The sequence below is a fragment of the Malus domestica genome, chromosome 05, assembly GCF_042453785.1.
Source record: "Malus domestica chromosome 05, GDT2T_hap1".
NCBI classification, from domain to species: domain Eukaryota; kingdom Viridiplantae; phylum Streptophyta; class Magnoliopsida; order Rosales; family Rosaceae; genus Malus; species Malus domestica.
In genome coordinates this window covers 20,028,667-20,050,163 of record NC_091665.1, presented here as the reverse complement: position 1 = coordinate 20,050,163, position 21,497 = coordinate 20,028,667, and the positions used below count along the sequence as shown (strand labels likewise).

Below are 21,497 nucleotides of genomic sequence, written 5' to 3'. Positions count from 1 at the left end.
CCGATCCAGGGTAAGTTTTACGACGAGGTTGTTCCCAGCGCATTGCAATAACCGAGGATTGCTTGCGAGCTGCCGCTATTTGTTTTGGGCGTTTCACAAGCTTTCTAAGGAGCCTCAGGGTAAGCCAGGGATGAAGATATCTTCATGGATCCGATTTTGGTATTGGGGTTCCATGAAGTACAAGAGGCATTTGAAGAAAATTGGCCGCAACAAGATAACCAAGCCAAAAGGAGACCCAGACCCATCAAGCACCATTGGTTCAACTAGGCATTGTACGCCTGTCAAATTGAAAGCGTTTGACAAACTTGGTGTAGCATCAAAGCATATAGAAGAATCTTACCTATCCGCTTTCTTAGCTTGGCTTTGTAAGTTTGTTTTCCCCAAAGATGACGTCAACTTTATTCGTCCCGGCATCTTCAAAGTGGCTAGCAAGATGGCTGCAGGCGAATCTTTTAGCCTTGCTTTCCTAGTCTTACCCATTATTTATGATGGCTTGAGCATTATTTCAAACTTAGTGAGTACTAAAGATCGTGCTGCGATACTTCCCCACCACTATGTGTATGGTTGGTTGGGTGAGTACTTTGACACTCATTTTTCCTTGTCAACTTTAGACAAGTTGAGGCATTCTTCATCAACTCCAATCAAGTCGAGGCCTTTGATGACGAAGTATTCTGGCGTGCTTTCTGCAAAGAGCCTTGATGATTTGCAGGCGTAAGCATTATTTAGAAGTTGTGAAGGTTTGAGAATGGACCATCTAGCAAGGGTTGGCTCAACGCGGCGATACCTCATAGATGAGTCGCACATTCATTTCTCAGACTTGTCTTATCTTATGAGTATTCGCTCAGGATATGTTTTTTTTGCTGCAAAGAGACCGATGTCTTATTCAGCCATATAGTCCTCACCGTTTCAGCAGGCAATTTGGTTTTGTCCAACATGTGCCAGGCGAGCTGAAGGAAAACGCCCAGTCGAAATCCTTATAAGACGTGTATATGCATTAGAAGTATTGTACCTATGTATGTACAAATGCTTCTATCACCCTGCTGGCCAATGATGAGTTCAAGAGTAGTCCAGTGACCCGTGCTTACGTAAGTTAGTGGTCAAAGGTACATCATGAAAACTTGGGGATCGCAAATGGTACCAATTATTCTCATTCATGTAATGATGCGCCGATAGAGGGTTGTTCAATGATTCCTATGCAGTTGGTACCTTTCGATTGCGCAAGTGCAGCTCATTTGCAAGACAAACTTGTGGTTTTAGCTCCTTAATGTCTGTGCTTGTTTTCTCAACATTCAGATGCTTCTAAAGAGGTGGGTGATGAAGTTGACTCACACAAAGATAGACTTGCTTTGCAGCAGCGTAAACAAATTTTAAACAAGCGACCATTTGAAGGTGCTCAGGTTGATAGTGACATTAATTTTCGTCATAAGAAGAAGAAAGTGTGGATGCCTGCTCAATTCGATGGTTATGTGTCACTTGAGAAAGATCTACATATTTCTTTTTTTCTTGTGATTTCTTCTGCTTTCATTGTTTTAGCTTTTGTTTCTAACATCTTTCTTTGCCTTCTTTAGGTTGAGCCTTCTTGTTCTTTTGATCTGGCAAACGCAGATGTTCATTCCTATACTGAGATACTATTTGGAGGTAATTTACCTACAGACGGGGAGATTGGGGATCCGCTTGGTGCAGAGCTTGTTTCGAATCTGCCAAGTTGCCCAAGTTTTCCATGTGTAGGTGAAGGTAAGCAAGAGCCCGTCATGCGTCCAACACCTTTGCCAACTAGCTCTAAGATCTCTTTAAGAAGGCTGAACCTTAGTGGTACTGAGCATTTTATCCATCGCATTAACCTTCGTGCGGCCATGGATATTAAGAACCATATTGAGGATAAGATTTCAAAGTGTCCATTGGAAGACCTTGTGTTGCTCAATGAGGATTTGTCGAAGCTTGTTTCTGCGATTGACAACCTTAACGTTGATTCTTCGTCCTTGAGAGTCGAAGTTGCCGAACTTGTGGCCGCCTTGACTGAGTATTCTTCATTTCGCGTTATTTCCTTGAATAAGTTGAGTCCAAATGTTAGAGCTCAACAACATGCAGCAATAGACTTATCAATTGCCCAAGTCCGGTCTTATCAGCATGCAGCTTTGAAAGATTATCAAGTCACATGGACTTCTTTAGCTTTCATCTAGGTGCGTCTAGAAGCGTTGGTGCAAGAGTAAGAGCAGTTGGGAATCGAAGCATCATGACTTAAAGGTGTTTTCTCGGAACAGGGGGCTACTTTTTCTCAGTACTAAGAAGAGATTTCACGTCTAGAACAAGAGAAAGGCATGGCTATGGAGTTGCCTACCTTGTCTTCCACCGATGTGGAGACCTTGAAGACTTTGGAAGGCTTGCTTGAGGATCGTCGTCGTAGTTTTAGGGACATAGATTTCAAGTAACGTCTTCCATTTTTTTTTTACTTTAAGCCTTCTTTGCTTTTGCTCATTTTTGTAATAAGGCTTTGCAGCCAAATCCTTCTTTTAAAGAAATAAAGTATTCATATTTTGAATTTGCCTTCTATTCTTCAAAGCGTTTGTGTTTTTGTTGATGATGTGACTGTACTTGAAGTTTTGAAGTTTCAAGTTGCTTACGCACTTTCGATTGAGGAGGGATTAAGTCATGACGGAGTGATGGTTTTTTTTTGTTTTACCGTACATAGTTTATGATCTTGCGGGCCAAGAGCATTGAATGTCGCCTTTTAAGCTTGTGCGAACAAGGAGCGTTGTGCCGTGTACAGTTTAGGCTCATGCAGGTGAGGAGTATGGTGAGTTTGTTTTAGGGGTACTAGCGCTTCAAGAATCTGCCATTGATAGGGCCGATCTTCAAGCCATCTTCCTCCATGATTAAGTAGACGTCGTTGGTGTAGACCTCTTATATTGCGTATGGTCCATCCTACTTTGATGTGAACTTGCTTTTTGTGTTGCGAGTTGTGATGAAGGGCTTTCGTAATGCCAAGACAAGATCTCAAGTTTGGAAAGACCTTAGGCGGACCTTCTTGTTGAATGCCTTGGATAGCCGTGCTTGGTAACATTCTAAGTGTTGTTGAGCTTCGAGTCTCATTTCATTGAGTGCTTCAAACTCTTGAAGTCGTAGCTTTGCGTTTTCCTTTTCAGTCAAGCCTTTTTGTTTAGCCATCCTTAGTGAGAGGATTTGACTTTCTAGCGGTAAAACAGTTTCCACGCCATATACGAGAAAATAAGGAGTAGCTTAGGTAGGAGTCCTATGTGTAGTCCTATATGCCCAAAGTGCTTCAATTATTCTTTCGTGCCAATCTCTTTTTGTTCGGTCGATTACCTTCTTCAGGAGGTTGCACAACGTTTTGTTGAATGTTTCTGCAAGACAGTTGGCTAGAGCATAATACATGGAAGACTTGTGCTGCTTGAACTTGTATTTCTAGCAGAGCTCGTCCATGAGTCGGTTAGAGAACTGTTTTCCATTGTCGATGATGATGTGGCGAGGTACACCATATCGGTAGATGATATGCTCATTGATGAAACGGACGACAATTTCCTTCCTGACTTCCTTTAGAGGTACAACTTCAGCTTACTTGGAGAAGTAGTCAGTTGCAGCTAGAATGTAAGCTTCTCCTGCATATGACTTTGGTGAGATTGGTCCTACGACGTCCAATCCCCATGTGTCGAACGACCATGAAACAATTGTAGAGTGTAATGGTTCATGCGATTGATGTATGAAATTGGCGTGGAATTGGTAGTCTTGGCACCTTTTGGCATATTCCAGGCAATCCTTCACCATGCTTGGCCAACAGTAACCCATTCTCTTGAACTAGAAGTGTAGTTTCGGTATAGACTTATATGTTTCGCATACGCCTGAGTATGCTGAGTATGTTTATTCCATGGCTTGATTGGCTTCTTCCTCACCTAGGAATCTTAGAAGTACTCATTCAGAAGAGCGTTGGTAGAGTGTTCCTTTGTAGTAGAGGAAGCAAGGTGCTCGTTGATGTATTTCAGAACGGTGTCTAGGATCGTCTGGAAGTTTTCCATACTCTAAATAGTCGATCAGCGGCTGCCTCCAATCTTCAGTGTAGACTGGAAGTACTGAGATGATGTTTGTATCATCTAGTAGCATTTCAGTGATGAGCGAAATCTCCCATCTTTGGCAAACTGGCACGTTTGCAACTTTGTCTTCTCCTAGTGCCATACTTGAGGCTAGGTTAGCAAGAGCGTCCGCCATTTGATTTTCTTTTCTTGGCACATGTTCTAGTGTCACGGCTTCGAACTTTTGTAGCAGTTGAGTTGCTAGCCGGAAGTATGGGATGAGATCATCTTTCCTCACTTCATATTCAGTCAAGAGTTGATTGATTATGAGCTTGGAGTCACCATATAGTTCTAGGGTTGTGATTTTCATATTAATTGCCATTTGGAGTCTGATGATCAGCGTTTGGTACTCAACGACGTTGTTGGAGTATTGCTCACTTAGTCGGAAAGAATAGGGTAGTACTTGTCTTTGTGGCGACATAAATACTAATCCTACCCCCGTTCTGTTTGCTCATGCGGATCTATCAAAGAACATCGTCCATGTCGAGAAGATGTCGACGTTGAACACCTCTTCGTCAGGCAAGTCTCTGAGATTTTTTAGTCGATTGGGGTTGGATGATCGGCATGGAAGTCTGCAAGCGCTTGTCCCTTTATGGCTTTAGCTGGGACGTAGATGATCTCATATTGATTGAGAAGCAACTCCTATTTAGCTAGTCGCCTTGTCAAAACTGGTTTGGACATGACGTATTTGACCGGGTCAGCTTAAGCAACCAAGTGGATGGTGTAAGCATACATATAGTGTCTTAGCTTTTGGATGGCAAAGACTAGGGCAAGACACATCTTCTCAATCGGTGAGTAGTTAAGATTGGCGCCAATGAGAGTTCCACTTAGGTAGTAGAGTGCTGTTTCCTTTTGGTCTTCATTTCCTTGTGCTAAAAGTGTTCCAATTAAACTTTCCTAAGCGACGATGTACAATATGAACGGCTTCCCAAGCACAGGTGCCCTCAGGACATGTGGACTTGATAAATACCTTTTTATGTTTTCAAAGGCATTGTGGCATGCTTTGTCTCATACGAACGAAACATCCTTCTTCATGAGTCGACTAAACGGTTGACAACGCCCTACCAGGATAGAGATAAACTGTCTGATGAAGAGGAGTCGTCCTTGTAAGCTTTTCAACTCTTGTAGGTTCTTTAGCTTTGGCATACTTGGATGACCTTGATCTTGGACTGATAAACCTCAATGCCGCAATGTCTGACGATGAAGCCAAGGAACTTCCCTGACATGGCACCAAATACGCACTTCAACGGGTTCATCTTGAGGTTGTATTTTCGCAGCTTTTTGAACACTATTCACAAATCCTTCAAGTGATCTAATCTATTTTTTATCTTGACCACCATATCGTCGACGTAGCATTTGACATTCTTGTGAAATATGTCATCGAAGATTTTCTGCATGCACGTTGATATGTAACTCCAGCATTTTTCAAGCTAAAAGGCATTACTTGGTAGCAGTAGATACCTTTTGGAGTGCGGAAGGCTGTTAGTTCCTCGTCTTCGAGAGCCATGCAGATTTGATTGTATCCAGATGAGTCGTCTATGAATGATAGTGCCTCGTGGCCAGTGGTTGCATCCACCATGATTTCAATGATTGGCAAAGGAAAGTCATCATTTTGGCAAGCATCATTGAGGTTGCGGAAATCTACGCAAACACGTATTTGTCCAGATTTCTTAAGGATAATGACGATATTGGAGATCCACTTAGGGTACTGCACCTCTCGAATGAAGCCTACTTCGATTAGCTTGTCAATCTCTGCCTCAATTTGTGGGATGAGCTTGGATCAATAATGTCTTTGAGTTTGCTTTATCAATCATGTTCTAGGCATAACTGCAAGACGATGTACAACGATGGTAGGGTCAAGGCCGACCATTTATTTGTAGGTATAAGCAAAGATGTCCTTGTACTCCATTAACAGTTGGTAGTACTCATCTATCTCATTTGCACTTAGCAGCTCACTTATGAAGATAGGCTTTGGCTCCTATTTTGTGCCTAAGTTGAGCTCCTTGAGATCATCAACCATGGCTTGCACCCCATCCTCGAGTTATGATGGCGCATCACTGACGTCTTCCTCGGGGATCTCGTCTTCTTTGCCTTCTTGGATCGTGATGTGGAAGACGTCTTGGACCTCCTTTTCAGTGCCATCCATTTGGGCTTGTTGGCGTGAAGATTGGCTAGTGTGGATGATGGTGTGCCTTCTTACCTTCAGTGGTCTTTTTGTGTCAACCTTCAAGGTTTCTTGGCACTTCATTCTTGAAAGAATCAAGCTTCGAACGTCATCTTTTTTTTACTAGACCGTCGAGCTTTTCTTCATTTGGCATTCTCTTCCTCTTTCTAGAAAGCTGATTGGTTTCTTCAAGTCTTTCCAAAGTCGATCGTCGCTGAAGGGAGCTAGTCGTGTTGCTCTGTTTCTTAGGTTTTGACAACCTTTCAAAAACAGAGCTTTCGGATGTTGACGTGTTAAGCCTCTTGAAGATGGAGGTTCGGTCTTAACCATCAATGCGATTAAGTGCAGAAATTTTGGGTTTTGAACGATTCATCCTATCGAAGACTAACGTTCGAATGGTGGGTTTAGGCTCATCTTGATCTTGTTCAATGCTCACGATGATGTGTTGAGCGCTAGCATTTTTTGTTTTGCTTGAAATCTTCACAGATGCTTTGGGTGTGAAGCCAAGTCCAGCTTTGTTGTTGTCAACTCCATAACCATGCTCTTTCAACTTTTTTTTTAGTCTCGGTGAGGTCATGTTCTTTGTCGTTAATGGTGTTTGAAACCTTCTTTCCAAGATTTGAGGAAGAGGCAAAATTGTACCTAGCCTTTGACATAAGTTTGTAGGCGTTTGGGTCAAAACCTTCTTCGGTCCTCTTGGTTGGAAGAGAGGTTGGTTCCGCCCCCTTTGGCTGAGGTTTTACGAAGCCTTGTGGTGGTTTTGAAACCTTAGCGTCACTTAGCTATGTCAGAGGTAAAACTGCATTTGTCTTTAGCAACTTTACATCATCCTTGTGCAACTGTGTGTTGGCTTTGCTTGTTCCAGTTTTGAACAAGGATTAACCATTCTTTCTTCTCAACATCAGGATGTATCAGAAAACGGATGTGTTTAGTCCTTTTAAGGATGTCCTACTCTCTTTTATTGTTGTAGGTTTAGCAGGCTTATCATCGTTTTTGCTTAAAGATGGCACGACTTCCCCTTCTTGCTTATTGGGCATGGCTTGCCACTCTTGCTTCTTAGGTGTGGCTTTGCCTGTGGATTTGATCTCTTTTGGAAGAGCCTTGTGCACCATGTTTTCATCCATGTAGAACTTGGCATCCGCAAAATGTGATTCAGATTCGGTGATGGTGTCGCCTTGTATCACCTTTACTCATTCTCAGTAGAACTTTAAGCATTGATGAATGGTGGATGACACTACTCCATTTTTTGTGGATCCAAGGCCTTCCTAAGAGCAAACTGTTGGAAGTTCTTGCATCAATCACGTGGAATAGTGTGCTTGATTTGAGTTCGCAAATGGTCATCTCGACTCGAATCATGCCCATTGCACTTTGTCCTCATTGGTTAAAACCTTGAATTAAAAGGTCGCTTCAAGATAGTTCATCCACCTTGATGCTGATTGTGGTCATTGTTGATATTGGCATGATGTTTATGGCCGATCCACCATCCACAAACATGCGGTTGACTTTGTGCTCCTTTACTTACCCAGAGACGAAGAGAGGACGGTTGTAAGGCTTTGATCCTAGCAGTAAGTCTTCGTCAGTGAAGTTAATTACATCATGGATGGCACAACATGTGGCCGAAGCTTCAAGCCTTCATCCTTGCTTTCTTGTACCTTATTCACCAAGACCACTACTCGTGCTTTTCGCATCTCCTTGGGCAATTGTAGTGCCTCCTCGATGCTAAAGTGTGTCGGCATGCCTTCTTTGGGCATGAGGGTCTTCTCTTCCTGGGCAGTGATAGCTTGGCCTTTTGAGGGCTCTTCCATCTCTATTTCGACCATGTGACATGCGGCGGTAGTGCACTGTTAGAAGAAGTCCTTTGGGAAGTACTCGTGCAAGGAAAAGAGAATGCGTGGCTCTTTCTCTCTTGTTCCAGCTTGGACCTTGTGGCTTATGGTTTTGGCTTCCTCATCTTTTTGTAGGTCACCAACGTCCACTCTTCTTCATTGTCGGTTGGTGCATCTTGGTGGTTTGCCCCCATCAATGGTTGTGTAGAAGGTGCCATGTGACCTGAGCATTAACAGGAATAGTCATGCGTCATATGAAGAGGCACGAGATTTAATGATCTAAACACGATGGTAGTAGTGTGCATTGCGACCGTGTCTTTTAGGTCAAGTTCGATTCTCACTTGTTGTGCCAGCTTCATGATGAGCTCATTGAGGATGAAACACTTATCAACGGGATGACTTATGATATGATAGTACTTGCAGTACCTGGGATCATTAACGCGATTCATCTCTTCGGGGCGCTTGCATTCAGGCAGCTCAATTACCTTCTTCTCTAACAGGTCATCTAACATTACAGCCATGTCAGAGTTCGGAAAAAAAAAGGTATGTCTTCTACTCCAGTTCCCTCAAGGTGTTTTTGTACCTATCTTGGGTGCGAGAATGCTCACCTCTCTTCATCTCTTTTGCTTTGTTCTTGGAAGAGATCTCGATGGGTGTAGATGAGAGCTTGATGGGAGTATTGTTGATGGTAAAAGCTTCCTTAATGGGCTTCTTCCCATGATTGTCCACTTGTTGAACGAACACCTTGTCCTTCTTAAAGTCGGTGATTGGCTCATTCTTCCTATGATTGGTGATACTTAGCTCCATGTCATGGGAACAAGTTGCCAACTCCTCAAATGTTCTCGGCTTTATGCCTTGAAGGATGTAATGTAGCCCCCAGTGTATGCCTTGAACACAAATCTCAATGGCAGAGGTTTCAGAAAGTCGGTCATTACAATTCAGACTTAATGAATGCCATATATTAATGTAGATGACGACAAGTTCATTTTTCCATTGGTTCGTACTTGTCAGCTCCAACATGCTTACAGTGCGGTAAATGCTGTAGAAGCAGTTTAGGAATTCCCTTTCTAGTTGATCCCAACTGTTGACAGATTCAGGCTCAAGGTCAGTGTACTAGTAAAAGGCGTTACCTTTTAGCGAGCGCATAAACTGCTTGACGAGGTAGTCTTCCTTTGTCCCAGCATTGTTGCACGTTTCAATGCAATGGGTGACGTGTTGCTTTGGGTTTCCCTTTCCATCGAATTGGATGAATTTTGGCAGTTGATAACCCCTCGGCATTCTCAAGGCATCAATCTTCTTGGAGTAGGGCTTTCAGTACAACATAGAGTCATGTGAGCTTCATTCGTACTGCACCTTAATTATGCTTGCAATCATTTCCTGCAGCTGCTGGATAGAGAGAGATCCCATGAACGTTGTAACTTGGTCCACCTCCAGCTTCTCTTCAACTTTCTCCATCAGAGGCTCATTTTCTTAGTTGATTTCTTTCTTCGGTAGATCAACCTTTGGGTCAGCTTTCACATTGTGCTGCACCTCCAGTCGGTTGATGAGTGCGATAATTTGCAAGTTCTTCTCCTCCACAATCTTTGTTAGCCTTGCAATTGCTTCGCTCATTTGAGCCAGCTGCTCCTCGTTGGACGTCGCACCAGTAGTCATGACTTGCATGGCTACGGGATACGAGCTGCTGCTTGAGTTGGCATCAGAAGTCAATGACTCGGCGTACCTTCTCCAGCTTTCTTCCCTTGGTGCTATTAACGAGGCCAGAGTGATCATAGGCTCATGCCTCGGGTGCTCTTATTCCTTCAGTAGAGTTGATGTAGGGGTGGAAGACACGACAGAGATAACTCTTGCCTTTCTTCGAGTTGTGATGCCTAAAGTGCCACCACTTGCGGCAATGATGTTCTTGTTATTCGCTTTGGTGGCAGGAACAACTTGAACCTTTCTTGACGCCATGTGTGTTTTTTGAGTATTTGGAGATAGAGATGAGAGGTAGAGATAGTCCCACCGGGCGTGCCAAATTTGTAAACACGAAGATTCCTACGACAAATGAGACAAGAACACGTGTACAAAGAAATTGTTTATATTAATGATTTGGGGTTACGATCTCTTTTACAATTTTAATCATTTGATTCGATCTCCGTAAGGTGTAGATTTGTGGATGTGCTGTTGATCCAAGGGTCGTCGAGGCTTGATCTGGGATGAATAGTTACCTCAAGAATTTGGTTTGGGGTGTACGAAGAACTGGAACATGTGGTTTTGCTTGTTGATTCTGGGGATGTGGGGTATCGTTGATCCAAGGGTCACAGTGATTTGAACTTGGATGAACGAGGGGCGCAAGGATTTGGCTTGTGGTGAAGGAAGAACCGACACGTGTAGAGGCGCTTGTTGATTCTTCAAAGGTGTTGGCGAAGAACGAAGAAAGCTTTCTCGATTCTTCATAATTTGGGAGGTTCGATGCTTGAGAGCTTTAGAGTTTCAAAGCTCCAAAGATTTTGGGAAATGAATTCTCTTCCAATTTAGGAGTAAAGAAAATGTATGTCAATTGGTCTCCTAGAATGAATTAAATGGCTTGCTATTTATAGAGTTTTTCAAGCCTTAATTTTGAATATAATAATTAGATAAATCATTTCTACACCTACTACCATTTTCTTATATGTAGCCCAACAAGTGTGGGGGCATTTGTGGAGCTTAAAATAATCTCAAAAATTCCAGAGGTGACATGCGAACTTTTGCTCAAGAAAGACAAGATTGCCCTCATTAAATGGGCAGGCTCCTCGAGATATTCCCACAAGCGACTCACACCCCTGAAGGTCCCTACAGCTGAATACAACTGCCCACAGCTCATCTGCCCTTAGCAAGGAAAAGTCAAAGCATTAAAGATAATGATTAATTACCCAAATCCTATATTTAATACATTCTCAATTGAAGATTGACTCCATTCAGGTAAATAATCCATATTTAAATCAATTAGGGATAATTACTCCATTATCTCAAGATATTATTTTCTATTTAATATCTTGAGAATAATTCTCCATAAACCTTGGCCAATAGGATGCCACCATGTGTAGGGCAAAACTCTAACACCATGGTCGGCCACTCCCCTATATATCCCCAATTCTACCAAAATTCGATAAGCTTTTGCTACCCCTAAAAGCCCTAAACACTTTACTCTTCTCAGAGAAACTAACTTAGGCATCGGAGATCCATTGACCTAACCCCCCCCCCCACCTCGTGGGTGCATGAGGCTTAGGTTCTTGATCAAAGGTGTTGACTATTTTGCAAGTGCATTTTCGTCAACGCAAGAGACGACATAAATTTGCATCGACATAATCGACGAATGAAGATACAAACTTGTAGTTTACAATTTCCACAGTTTGCCAAAAATAATGGAGGAGTGCAATAGTGTTGTGGGTTTTAGGTTAAGGGATGTAGAGATAAAAACACTAATCTTTTTTTTTATATTTTTATTTAATTAAAGACAAATTTGTAGAGTTTGGTAGAGAAAATTTTTAAGTTGTGTGTACATAAAAAAAGATTAGGTCTAAATAAAATTTTCCCTTATTCGAGTCTCATGATACTACATTCACAATTCACATGCATATTTATCGTAATCTTACGATTGACTAAATTGTGACTTCAGTCATTAAGAAAATGAGCTATTTCATAGTGATTTTGTAGCTTAACTAGTTAAAAAAGGAAAGAGATCCTCTCCGGATCTCTTCCACCAATGTCACTGGATCAAGTGATCCGAGCTTTTCAAATTTTATCTAACGACAAAAAATTATTACACCTTTTAAAGGGTCAAAATAGGTGGGCTGTTGGATGAAATTTGAAAGACCCGGATCACTTGATCCGATGACCTTGATGGAAGAGATCCGGAGAGGATCTCTTTCCGTTAAAATATCTCGCATCCTAGGTCTAAGTTGATTCTTCACTCTCACTATTGTTTGTTAGAAAAAAGAATTGTTTCAACAATTATGATACTTGTACGCACTACAGAAGTGAACTTTGCTATTTTGGATCACGTTCAAATTAGAATTTTAAGCTACTTAGTACGACAGTTTAGTGGTATTCCTCTTAACTTATAAGTGAGAGGTCTTAGAGAGATTATATTCACATACCCTAAATTACTTCTTCCACACCTTTTAATTCTTTTTAATATTTTTTTATCAAGTGTTAGTGGAGAAAATATTAAAAAAATAAAAATATGTGGGAGAAGTAATTTGGGATGTGTGAATATAGTCTCTCTAAAATTATCTAAGCAGTGCGGCAGTTTTTTTCCTCTATGTGTTTTTAATCATTTTAATTTTTTTTAAATGACTATAGTTGTTGAAAGAGGCTAGTTAGGGCTGGTTTGGGGTGTGGTACCTTTTTAAAGAGCAGCTTATAAAAAAAATTTGGAATATCAAATGTGTTTGGTAAAATAAAAAAAAAAGTGATTTTTTCAAAAAACTGTTGTCAATGACAGTAGAAAAACATAGAAAGGTAAAAACAGAATCTACCACACTTCTAAAAGAAGTGTTTTTTTAATTTTCAATGCAAAGTAACCAGTGCCTATTTAATAAAATTTTTAAGGGAAAACTTGATATAAGTCCATTTTGTAAGCAATTACTAGATATAGTCCACTTTTACTTAATTATTAGATTAGGTCCAGTGATTCATTGTCCATATCATCTTATTTTTATTCTTATGTCAAAATTATCCCCTAATTATGAAAACCCTTTTCCACTCACAGAGGAAGACAAAATCACATAACTTACGTTTTAATTTTTTATTTTTTTTTTAGTCTACCTCTCACAATTGTTTTACTTTTATTTTTGATAAACTTATCATATTTGTTGTATATGGATTTTTTAAAAAGTTTTATTTATTTATGAGAAAGTAGATTAAGGCATTTAAAATTCAAATTTAATAAATTAAAAAATATTTTTATTTTTACTTTAAGGGGCAAAATGGACATACCAACAAATAAAATGAAATAGGACTTGATCTGAAAGTAGTTGTTTTTTTTTGGACTTGGATCAAAATGCCCTTTAAATGGAAAGTATATTCCCACATGTTTTTCAAATTACAATCTTTGCCCCTACATTATTCTTTTTGGTAATTATTAAATCACATTAAATACAAGGGTGAATTACCAATTTAGTCCCTGAATTATCACCTCGGTAAAAATTAGGTCCATAAACTTTTTTTTTTCTTCAGAAAAATCAGTCATTGAATTATAAAATTTGCCAATTACATTCCTAATATATATTCGAAGCTACTATATTCAAGTTTCCGTCAATTTGAGTCACGTTACGTGCATGTGAACACATTGGATGTAGATTGATAGTTTTTCATAAAAAAAGTATATGGAATTAACTTTGATGGGTAAATTGGTAGTTTTTCGTGTAAGTTAACTTTGGAGGGTGAATTAGATGTTAGATTCGCAACCTATATGAAATGTGAAGGGCTTATAGTTGAGAAAATAACGGTTTTATACTATAAAATGTGTCAAATGACTTAAGTTAAGGAAAAATTGGATAAAATAGTTTTGAATATAATAGTATGGATGAAATTAGAAATTTTTAATGAATTTAGGGACTTATTTTACCGAAAAAATAATTCAGGAACCTAATTTTCACTGAAGTGATAGTTCAGGGACATCAATTTTATATAAAAGTTTACCAAACACTCATACATTGTTTTTTTTTTGTTAGAGCACTTGTACAAAAAAATTGTTTTTTTTTTGTTAGAGCACTTGTACAAAAAAAAAAATCTACTAAACACCCAACAACTTTATTTTACAATTGTTTATTTTCACAATACAGTAGAAGCTTGCTTTTTTTTTTTTTAAACAAAAGCACATCAATACTAAACTAGCTATTAAAAATAACTTCTCCAGACCATATAAAATAAACTTATCCAAAAATACTGGTTGGCGAAAATAAACAAAATAAAAATGTCGTTGACGGAAATAAACAAAATAAAACTGTCTTTAACGAAAAATAGAAAAACATAAAAATATAATCCCACCAGAATCTAAACACTCAATGTCCACACAATGTCGCATTGACACGTGTCTTCATCTCAACCCAATCCATTCCAAATCAGAAAAAAAAAAAAAACGCTAAATAGGCGAAAGGGTGGACTGCCCATTTAGTCCTTGACTTATCATTCAACTTTCGTCAATTTAAGTGACGTTGCTTGCAATGTGATACACATTGAAGAGTAGTATGATAGTTTTTCATAAAGAAATAGTGTATGGAATTAACTTTGGAGGGTAAATTGGTAATTTTTCATAAGAAATAGTGTAAGTTAACTTTGGAGGGTAAATTAAACGTTAGGTTCGCAACCTATACGAAATGTTAATAGCTTATAGGCGAGAAAATGACGGTATTACATTCTGAAATGTGTCAAGTGACTTAAGTTGACGAAAAAATTGGATAAAATAGCTTTGAATCAAATAATAGGGATGACATGAGCAAATTTTAATGAATTTAGGGACTTCTTTTACCTAAAAAAATAATTGAGGGACCTAATTTTCATTAAGGTGATAGTTCGAGAACTAAATCGGCACTTCACCCCTTAGCGACAAGACCGAAAAAAGTGATTTCCAGCAAGTTACACATTTTTAATTTTTACACATCCTTATTAATTCCTATCATTCTTATTATTTGATTTTCTTCAACATATTCAGTTCGACAGCAAAAAATATAAGAAAATATGTGAAAAAGTATAAAAAGGTAGGTGGATATTAGTATTGGAAAAGTCACTTCCGTCACTTTCCCCTTTCCAACCGTTTCTGCAAAAAAAAAACACTGTAAATTCGTCAGAAATCCGAAACAAATAGAAACGTTTCGAGGAGAGTAAGGTAAAAAGAACGGCGATTGGTGTGTGTGTATGCCGACCGTATTAGAGCTTTTCTACAGCCGGAGGTCTCGCTACAACCGAGCCGCCACCGATCCAGGGTTCGACTCTCTCCCTCCTCCTCCGACCGTTGACCGAAGCCACAACCACAATCAAAGTCGCCGCCACCACAATTCTGACGGCTGCGATCCCCTCCTCCGCCGAACCCCGCGCCATTTCCGGCATCGTTCCTCCCTCCCTGTAATTTCGTAATTTGCAATTCAATTCCAGAATTGATTGAATCGTGTGTTGGGGTTGAGGCTTAGCTTGCGTTTGGGTTTAGTTGCAGGAGCGGGCGCCGGTTGGGCTCGAGCAGGGCGGGACCCACCCGGGTTCTGGAAATGGGGTCGCCGGAAGCAGTGGCGGGTTGAGCGGGAACGAGAGGCTTCCCGGGTCTGTTTTGCTCGCCAGGGAAAGGCTGCTGGAGAGGCTGAGAGGGATGCCTCCTTCAGAAACCAGGTCAGTTTCTGCTGTTCTGCAGCTTAATGTTTCCAAATTGCTCATCTTTTGATGAAATTAGCTGGTTTTATTACTTAATTAGCGATTACACTAGCAGTTTCAATGGATTATACATGTACTCAGGAACTGGGAATTTGGATGCTGGCTTTACATTAGTGCCCGCAGTGGTTTGTGTGTTGAAACTTGTATCGGAGAGTTCAGAGTTCGGATTGGACTTCATAACTATCACCTTGCTGTAAAATTCTACCATAAGACAGATATTCTAAGATTTGTACATCAATTATATGAAAGTAAGAGACTTTCCATAAATTACCATCAATTACGAATTAGGTTTTGGTTTTGGTTGGAGCACACTAATTAGCAACTGTTAGTCAATGCACTGAGCGGTTTGAACTAATAATTGGTGTAACCATCAATGGGTTAATTACCCATGCAGGAATGATAGCAAAATCTTTGTTCGAATTGAAAAACTTGCGTCCCTAATATCGACTCTGTGGAAATTACCTAATTTACCTTGATTTTATTAGGCGGCATAGAGCATTGCATCTTTACCGTGGTGGGCTACTACATGGTGATGACTTGAGTCCTCTTGTAAGGGATTCGGACGCTGAAATCTTGACAGGTCAGCCAGCCAGTGCCTACTCTTCGACTAACTTGGGCTCCCAAATTGAAAGCCTACATCTCTTGCAAGAATCGAACAAGAAGCCTCCAGGTCTTAGTCAAGAGGTCTTTGATTGTTTGAACCTTGAGATTTTCAGTAGCACAGAAATGGGTGTTGAAGGGTTGGAGTTAGGAGCTTCTCAAGATTGTAGTATCTGTTTGGAGAGTTTTATGGATGGCAACAAGCTTATATGCTTACCTTGTGAGCATAGATTCCATGCTGCCTGCTTGAGTCCCTGGGCTCGTATTCGAGGGGACTGCCCGTACTGCCGGAAAGTGATAGTTCTAGATAGTCAAACTGCTAAAAGGAATACATAGTTTCCATTGAAGTGTTTTATCGCTTTGCAGTGTGTTGTAGAAAAGTTTTGAAACTCGACTGCCAAATTATGGCACGCTTTCGAATTGGGTGCAATGCGTCATCGTTTTGTTTGGTTTGTATGCTGGTGTATGATTATAATCTGTGCTATGTAACTTTACAGCATGTTTGAATACTTCTAAAGCCTTCATAACATATGTTGGGGGCTATGGAAATTGTTCAATATAAATGTTTTGTTTGCATCGTACTCGTGAAATAAGCAAAAATATTTAAGTCTTTGAGGTTCGCGCAAGTGGTGACTGGGTGGACATTTTTTTGGTCTCTAGCTCACCATGTATGTGGCCGGTCCTTATGGTGCCGTTTGGTACGTTGGACGGGACGGAACGGAGTGGGATGAGGCGTTTCGTCCCACATTTGGTGTGCCTAAAACGGGTGGATCGCGTTGTTTCACGAGACGAATTTTGGGTGAATTTTCGTTCTGTCTCACCTCCCTGGAACGACTCGTTCCACATCCGTGGAATACAAAATTATAACCTCTCTGTCTCCTTCCTCCTTGTTTTCATCCGAGGGCATCTTTGCTCCTTCACCGTTCCGTCCTGTCCCGTCCCGTACCATTCCGTCCTGTCTGCATACCCAACGATACCTATTGGACGGGTGGTTTACTTTTTAAATAAGGATTACTTTCCAAGTTACACCAGCCCAAAAATCTACGCATTGTAAATAGTATCACCTATAATATCATCTCTCTGTATAAACATGTTATATATGTAAAATAACATCACTTTAAACGGTCTAAAAACCCACGGGATTGAACGGGGCACAATTGCTAGTAAATTTTTTAAAGCAGATGGTCGGATGAAATAATGCAATTTCAAGAGATGAACTCAGAAACCTGTTTGTAATATTGGATTTAACATAAATTTCAAGAGACGAACTCAGAAACCTGTTTATAATATTGGATTAACATAATCATTGTGAAGACAGTGTAAAACATATTTTGTTTTGTCAGTGATGGATGTTATAATAAATATGGTCTAGCCAATGATGATTCTTTTCCGTGCTTCTGTGGCAATTTAATATGAAAGAGTACTTGATTGTTTTACTGTAGTATAAGCTTCTAGAGGTTGCGATGAATGCTTACTTGAGGAACCAGGTTAGTCTTATATATCTTCCTTCTATGGAGGAAATCAACTGCATAACTTGTTCCGGAATTAAAACTAAGCAAAACAAAAATAAAAAGGATGTAAAACACTATATTACATGTGTAGCAAAGGCCGTAGAGTGAGAATATCACCTCCCTAAATAAATTCCTCAAATTTTCACTGGTAGTTGTAACAACTCTATTGAATTTTTGAAGGTTGGAACAGTCAACAAAAAATGGATCCGAACTTTTCATCTTACAATGACACTGTTGAGAACGTGAATGTTTGAGTTTTTTGTGTTTAAAATCGTAAATACCATTACTCTTTTGCACAAATCTTAAATACCATTACTCTTTTGAATTATCAATAGAGTTTTTTGTGTTTAAAATCGTAAATACCATTACTCTTTTGAATTATGAAACCATTCACTTACACTATTTTTAGCACATTAAGCCGTGATTTTACTAGAAAAATGGTTTTTTTTTTAAATATTTTTTTAACAAACAATATTATCTATGCCAAGCCTCACAATAAGGTAATAATAATGTAGTTTAAATTCGCTTTAATGAAGAGAAATACCAACTGAGATGAGAAAAAAGAAGAATAAATTGAAAGTAAGAGGTCAGTTACTGTATTACGTAAATGCAACTCAAGGCCAGTTATGTTATCATCACCTATACTTGCAGCTCAAGGAATTTCCCCTTTAAATGAGCCCTAAGCAAAGCCAACAAACCCCACCTATTCACTGCACAAATCTCTCCAAAACCAACTGATCCAAATCCTATTTCGTTTACCAGTACACCCACCCCAAAACCCTAATCATGGCTCCTCCAATTTGTCTTCTGGGTCCACCCGAGCTCCGCCTTACCCACCCCACCCCAACCCATGAAGAAAACCCTCCTCTGGGTAAATACCAGTCATCTTCCTCAACCCCAACCTTGAATCCATGCCTTGAATTCTTCTTTAAAGCCATCACCACATCCTCAGATCCTAAACGCCCACAGAACCCTGCCCCCAAATACGGTTACAAGTATGAGCGACAGAAGGATCTTACAGAATGTGAAGAAGAAGCATGGAATCAAGACCCTCTCATCACTCTGTGACTCATATTTTGCCTCAGAATGGTGGGGAGGCCCAACAAAGAAGCCTTTTACAAGTCCCTCTTGTGGGTCCACAAAAACCACCCTTTAGCCCTAGCTCTAAATCTCAACGTTTTGGGGGATTTGGGTTGGTTCAAAGATTTGTTGGAGATTCTCTCTAGGGTTTTGCAGGACTCCATAATAAAGAAAAGGGAGGAGGAGAAGCGTATGAATAGTTGTTGGAACAGGAGTTATTGGTCCTTTTGCAATGAAAGCTATGAGGAGGAGGAAGAGAAGGAAGAGAAGGAGGAGATCAATACAATCACAGACGTTCAAATTGCCAGGGCTAAAGCGGCTGTTGATAGGTACCGAGATGACCCGGAGTATAGGTTCTTGCACGATCGTGTATCTGATGTGTTTGTTGAAATGTTGGCATCAGATTTAAGGTTTTTGAATTCTGATGAGATTGAAAAAAACAGTTATGCCTCCAAATTTTGCCCTTCAATTGATTCGTCTTACGACAGAGCAACTCTAATATGTGAAAACATAGCGAAGAGAATGTTTCCACGGGACGATTATGAAGAGTACATAGATCTTGAAGAAGCGCATTACGCTTACAGGGTTCGCGATCGGTTGAGGAAACAAGTACTTATCCCCCTGCGCAAGGCATTGTCACTGGAGTGCTCACTGGCTGCTAAACAGAACAGGAAGTCATTGTCATTGTTCAAAAACCGCAAGGCGCTGATTGCTTTAGAAGACTACAGGAATATCGCTGGTTGTCATGATGGTGGAGGCAACAACGAAAGCAAATTGAAATTCAAGAGTCGCATGAATATTGTGCAAAAGCTTGTACCAAAGAAAGCAATTATCGATATGTGTTTTGGTGATGAGGTAAAGCTTCCTCACCACGTGCTGGCCTCATTGGAGAAGGAACAAGGTGGGGTTACTGAAACTGCAGAGGTTCAGTGGCAGAGATTGGTCAAAGAGTTGTCTAGCAAAGGGAAACTCAGAAATTGTGTTGCAGTGTGTGATGTCCCGGAGAGTATGAGAGGGACGTTGAAGGAGAAGGTATGCATTTCAATGGGGTTGTTGATTTCGGATCTTAGCAAAAAACCGTGGAAAGGTTCTGTCTTCTCGTTCAGCAAAGTTCCAATGCTGAAAAGGATTGAAGGAGAGGATCTTCAATCCAAATGCGAGTTCATGAGAAGCTTAGAGTCCGCCGAGAAAGTTGATTTCCTCAAGATTTACAATCAAATTTTGCAGACTGCCATTGTGGAGAAGCAGAGCAATGCCAAGATTCCTAGAAGGATTTTCGTGTTCACATACAAAGATTTCACGCACGCCACGAAGAACAATTGGGTGGAGGATTACAAAGAGGCTTGGGCTAATTACAAAAAGAGTGGGTATTGGAGTGTGCCAGAGTTGGTGTTTTGGAATCTGAAAGACTCAATTGCCGAGCCAAGGGTGTTCGGTGCCCCCGTGAAGAATCACAAAGGGGGGATGATTATTACCGGGTTTTCCGACATCCTGCTCAGCCTTTTCTTCAAAGGCGAGTCGGATTCCCGATCATATGCAGGTCAGTTGCATTCAGTCTATGGTATTGATGTACTGCCTGCGATGAAACTTGCTCCAAGGGTGGAGGATGTGATGAACTGGGCCGTTTTCAACACAAGAGTTGAAGAACCTGATTGTATTGGATTGATGTAAATCATGATTAGAATATGTCATGTAGTAAGTTTTGTGTAATAAAGGATGAATTTTGTTGGGGATTTCTAATTTGGGGAAATTAGATGCGTTTCTTTATTTTTCACTATTTCATCTATATTATTAAGGTAGGAGGCCTTATGGTTAAATATTCAAATTATACTATTACAACCTTGCCCTTATTGCTTTGTTGTCAAATGCTTAACAATTTAGCGAACCGTGAAAGCTTTTTTCCCTCTCCGTTTTCCTCCCCCACCACATAATTCTTCTGTTGCCAATCATTTTCCTCCGTTATTACAACCTTGCACTTTCGTCATATAAAATGTCTTTTTTTTTCTTTTTTTTTTTAAATTTTAAATTCATGTTAATTTACAGTAATTTATTTTATTTAATTTCGTTTTTAATTCTTTTGTTGCTGTTTTATGATTATGGGGTTTTGTTTTCAGGCTCGAATTGTCTTCCGAAGTCCTCTGTAATCAAGGTAAGTAATTTGAAAAATTTGGCGAATTGAAATCAGAGTTTCAATTTACACATTTGTTTAGATTTGATTTTATTGAAGCAAGTTTATACATATTGTCCATCTGCTTTTTCTTCTGTTGCTTTAGATAGGTCCTGTTGTCCAGATTTTGAGCATCTTCTTTTGAGAGTGATTAATAGCTGCTATGACAGGTTAGTTTTATACTCTTTCTGGGTTGTTTTATTTTTTGTTTTTTGGATATGAAAGCTATTTCATTTGATTGGTGTTTCTTTGGTTTGTGTGGTTTACCCAGAAGGAATCTAATTATGGGTTTTGTTAATATGAATAGTTTGTGCCGACCAAGTGTTTGTTCTTCTGCTTTCTGTTTTTTGGGATAGCTTCTCGATGAATTCTCGGTGATGGCATTGGCCACGAAGTCATCTCCGTTGCCAAGAACATCCTCAACCTCGCCGCCTCTATCTATGGTTTCTTTAAATTCCGCTTCCGTTTTCTCAGTTTTATTTTGATTTTACCTGTTGGTGCCTGAATTTGTTTGATTGATTTTAAGTATGAAGAAGTATCTATTGGTGCAGCTGGCTTTGATTTTACTGGAGTTCCATGACCTGATGGGACCCTTTTGTCAACTAAGCAATCCGACACAATTCTTCTCGGAGCAATTAGGGGGTAGGTCATGATTTTCCTTCTCAATCCGTTTTATTT

At 39.9% G+C, this 21,497-nt stretch overlaps 3 protein-coding genes and 1 long non-coding RNA gene across 5 annotated transcripts; 3 read left to right on the top strand and 1 right to left on the bottom strand.

Annotated features, from left to right (window-relative positions):
* Nucleotides 1-3,927: 3,927 nt before the first annotated feature.
* On the bottom strand, nucleotides 3,928-4,407 carry LOC139196116 (uncharacterized). Its single transcript, XM_070821777.1, has one exon. It carries the CDS (start codon nucleotides 4,405-4,407, stop codon nucleotides 3,928-3,930), a length of 480 nt encoding a protein of 159 aa, XP_070677878.1.
* Nucleotides 4,408-14,820: 10,413 nt separating this feature from the next.
* Nucleotides 14,821-16,642, top strand: LOC103436387 (probable E3 ubiquitin-protein ligase RHY1A). 2 transcript variants are annotated; one of them, XM_008374814.4, is made up of 3 exons: nucleotides 14,821-15,161; nucleotides 15,244-15,419; nucleotides 15,947-16,642. In XM_008374814.4, the coding sequence occupies exons 1-3, from the start codon at nucleotides 14,955-14,957 to the stop codon at nucleotides 16,395-16,397; spliced, it is 834 nt and encodes a 277-aa protein (XP_008373036.3). In that variant the 5' UTR covers nucleotides 14,821-14,954; the 3' UTR covers nucleotides 16,398-16,642. The 2 variants fall into 2 exon arrangements, with proteins under 2 accessions (XP_008373036.3, XP_008373037.3); XM_008374815.4 differs by having other exon boundaries at nucleotides 14,830-15,161; nucleotides 15,250-15,419.
* Nucleotides 16,643-18,658: 2,016 nt separating this feature from the next.
* LOC103436414 (uncharacterized) lies at nucleotides 18,659-20,323 on the top strand. The gene has a single exon (XM_008374840.3). It carries the CDS (start codon nucleotides 18,659-18,661, stop codon nucleotides 20,321-20,323), a length of 1,665 nt encoding a protein of 554 aa, XP_008373062.3.
* A 344-nt stretch (nucleotides 20,324-20,667) lies between these two features.
* On the top strand, nucleotides 20,668-21,251 carry LOC139195916 (uncharacterized). The gene is made up of 3 exons (XR_011580993.1): nucleotides 20,668-20,801; nucleotides 20,926-20,989; nucleotides 21,127-21,251. It is a non-coding gene; the product is annotated as an uncharacterized lncRNA (long non-coding RNA).
* Nucleotides 21,252-21,497: the final 246 nt, after the last annotated feature.

Excerpts from the sequence above, each read along its gene's own strand:
- LOC139196116 (XM_070821777.1), bottom strand. The coding sequence starts at position 4,407 with ATGGCAATTAATATGAAAATCACAACCCTAGAACTATATGGTGACTCC.
- LOC103436387 (XM_008374814.4), top strand. The coding sequence starts at position 14,955 with ATGCCGACCGTATTAGAGCTTTTCTACAGCCGGAGGTCTCGCTACAAC. Across the intron at positions 15,162-15,243 it reads GGCATCGTTCCTCCCTCCCT|TTGCAGGAGCGGGCGCCGGT; the intron begins GTAATTTCGTAA and ends GTTTGGGTTTAG. Across the intron at positions 15,420-15,946 it reads ATGCCTCCTTCAGAAACCAG|GCGGCATAGAGCATTGCATC; the intron begins GTCAGTTTCTGC and ends TGATTTTATTAG.
- LOC103436414 (XM_008374840.3), top strand. The coding sequence starts at position 18,659 with ATGGTGGGGAGGCCCAACAAAGAAGCCTTTTACAAGTCCCTCTTGTGG.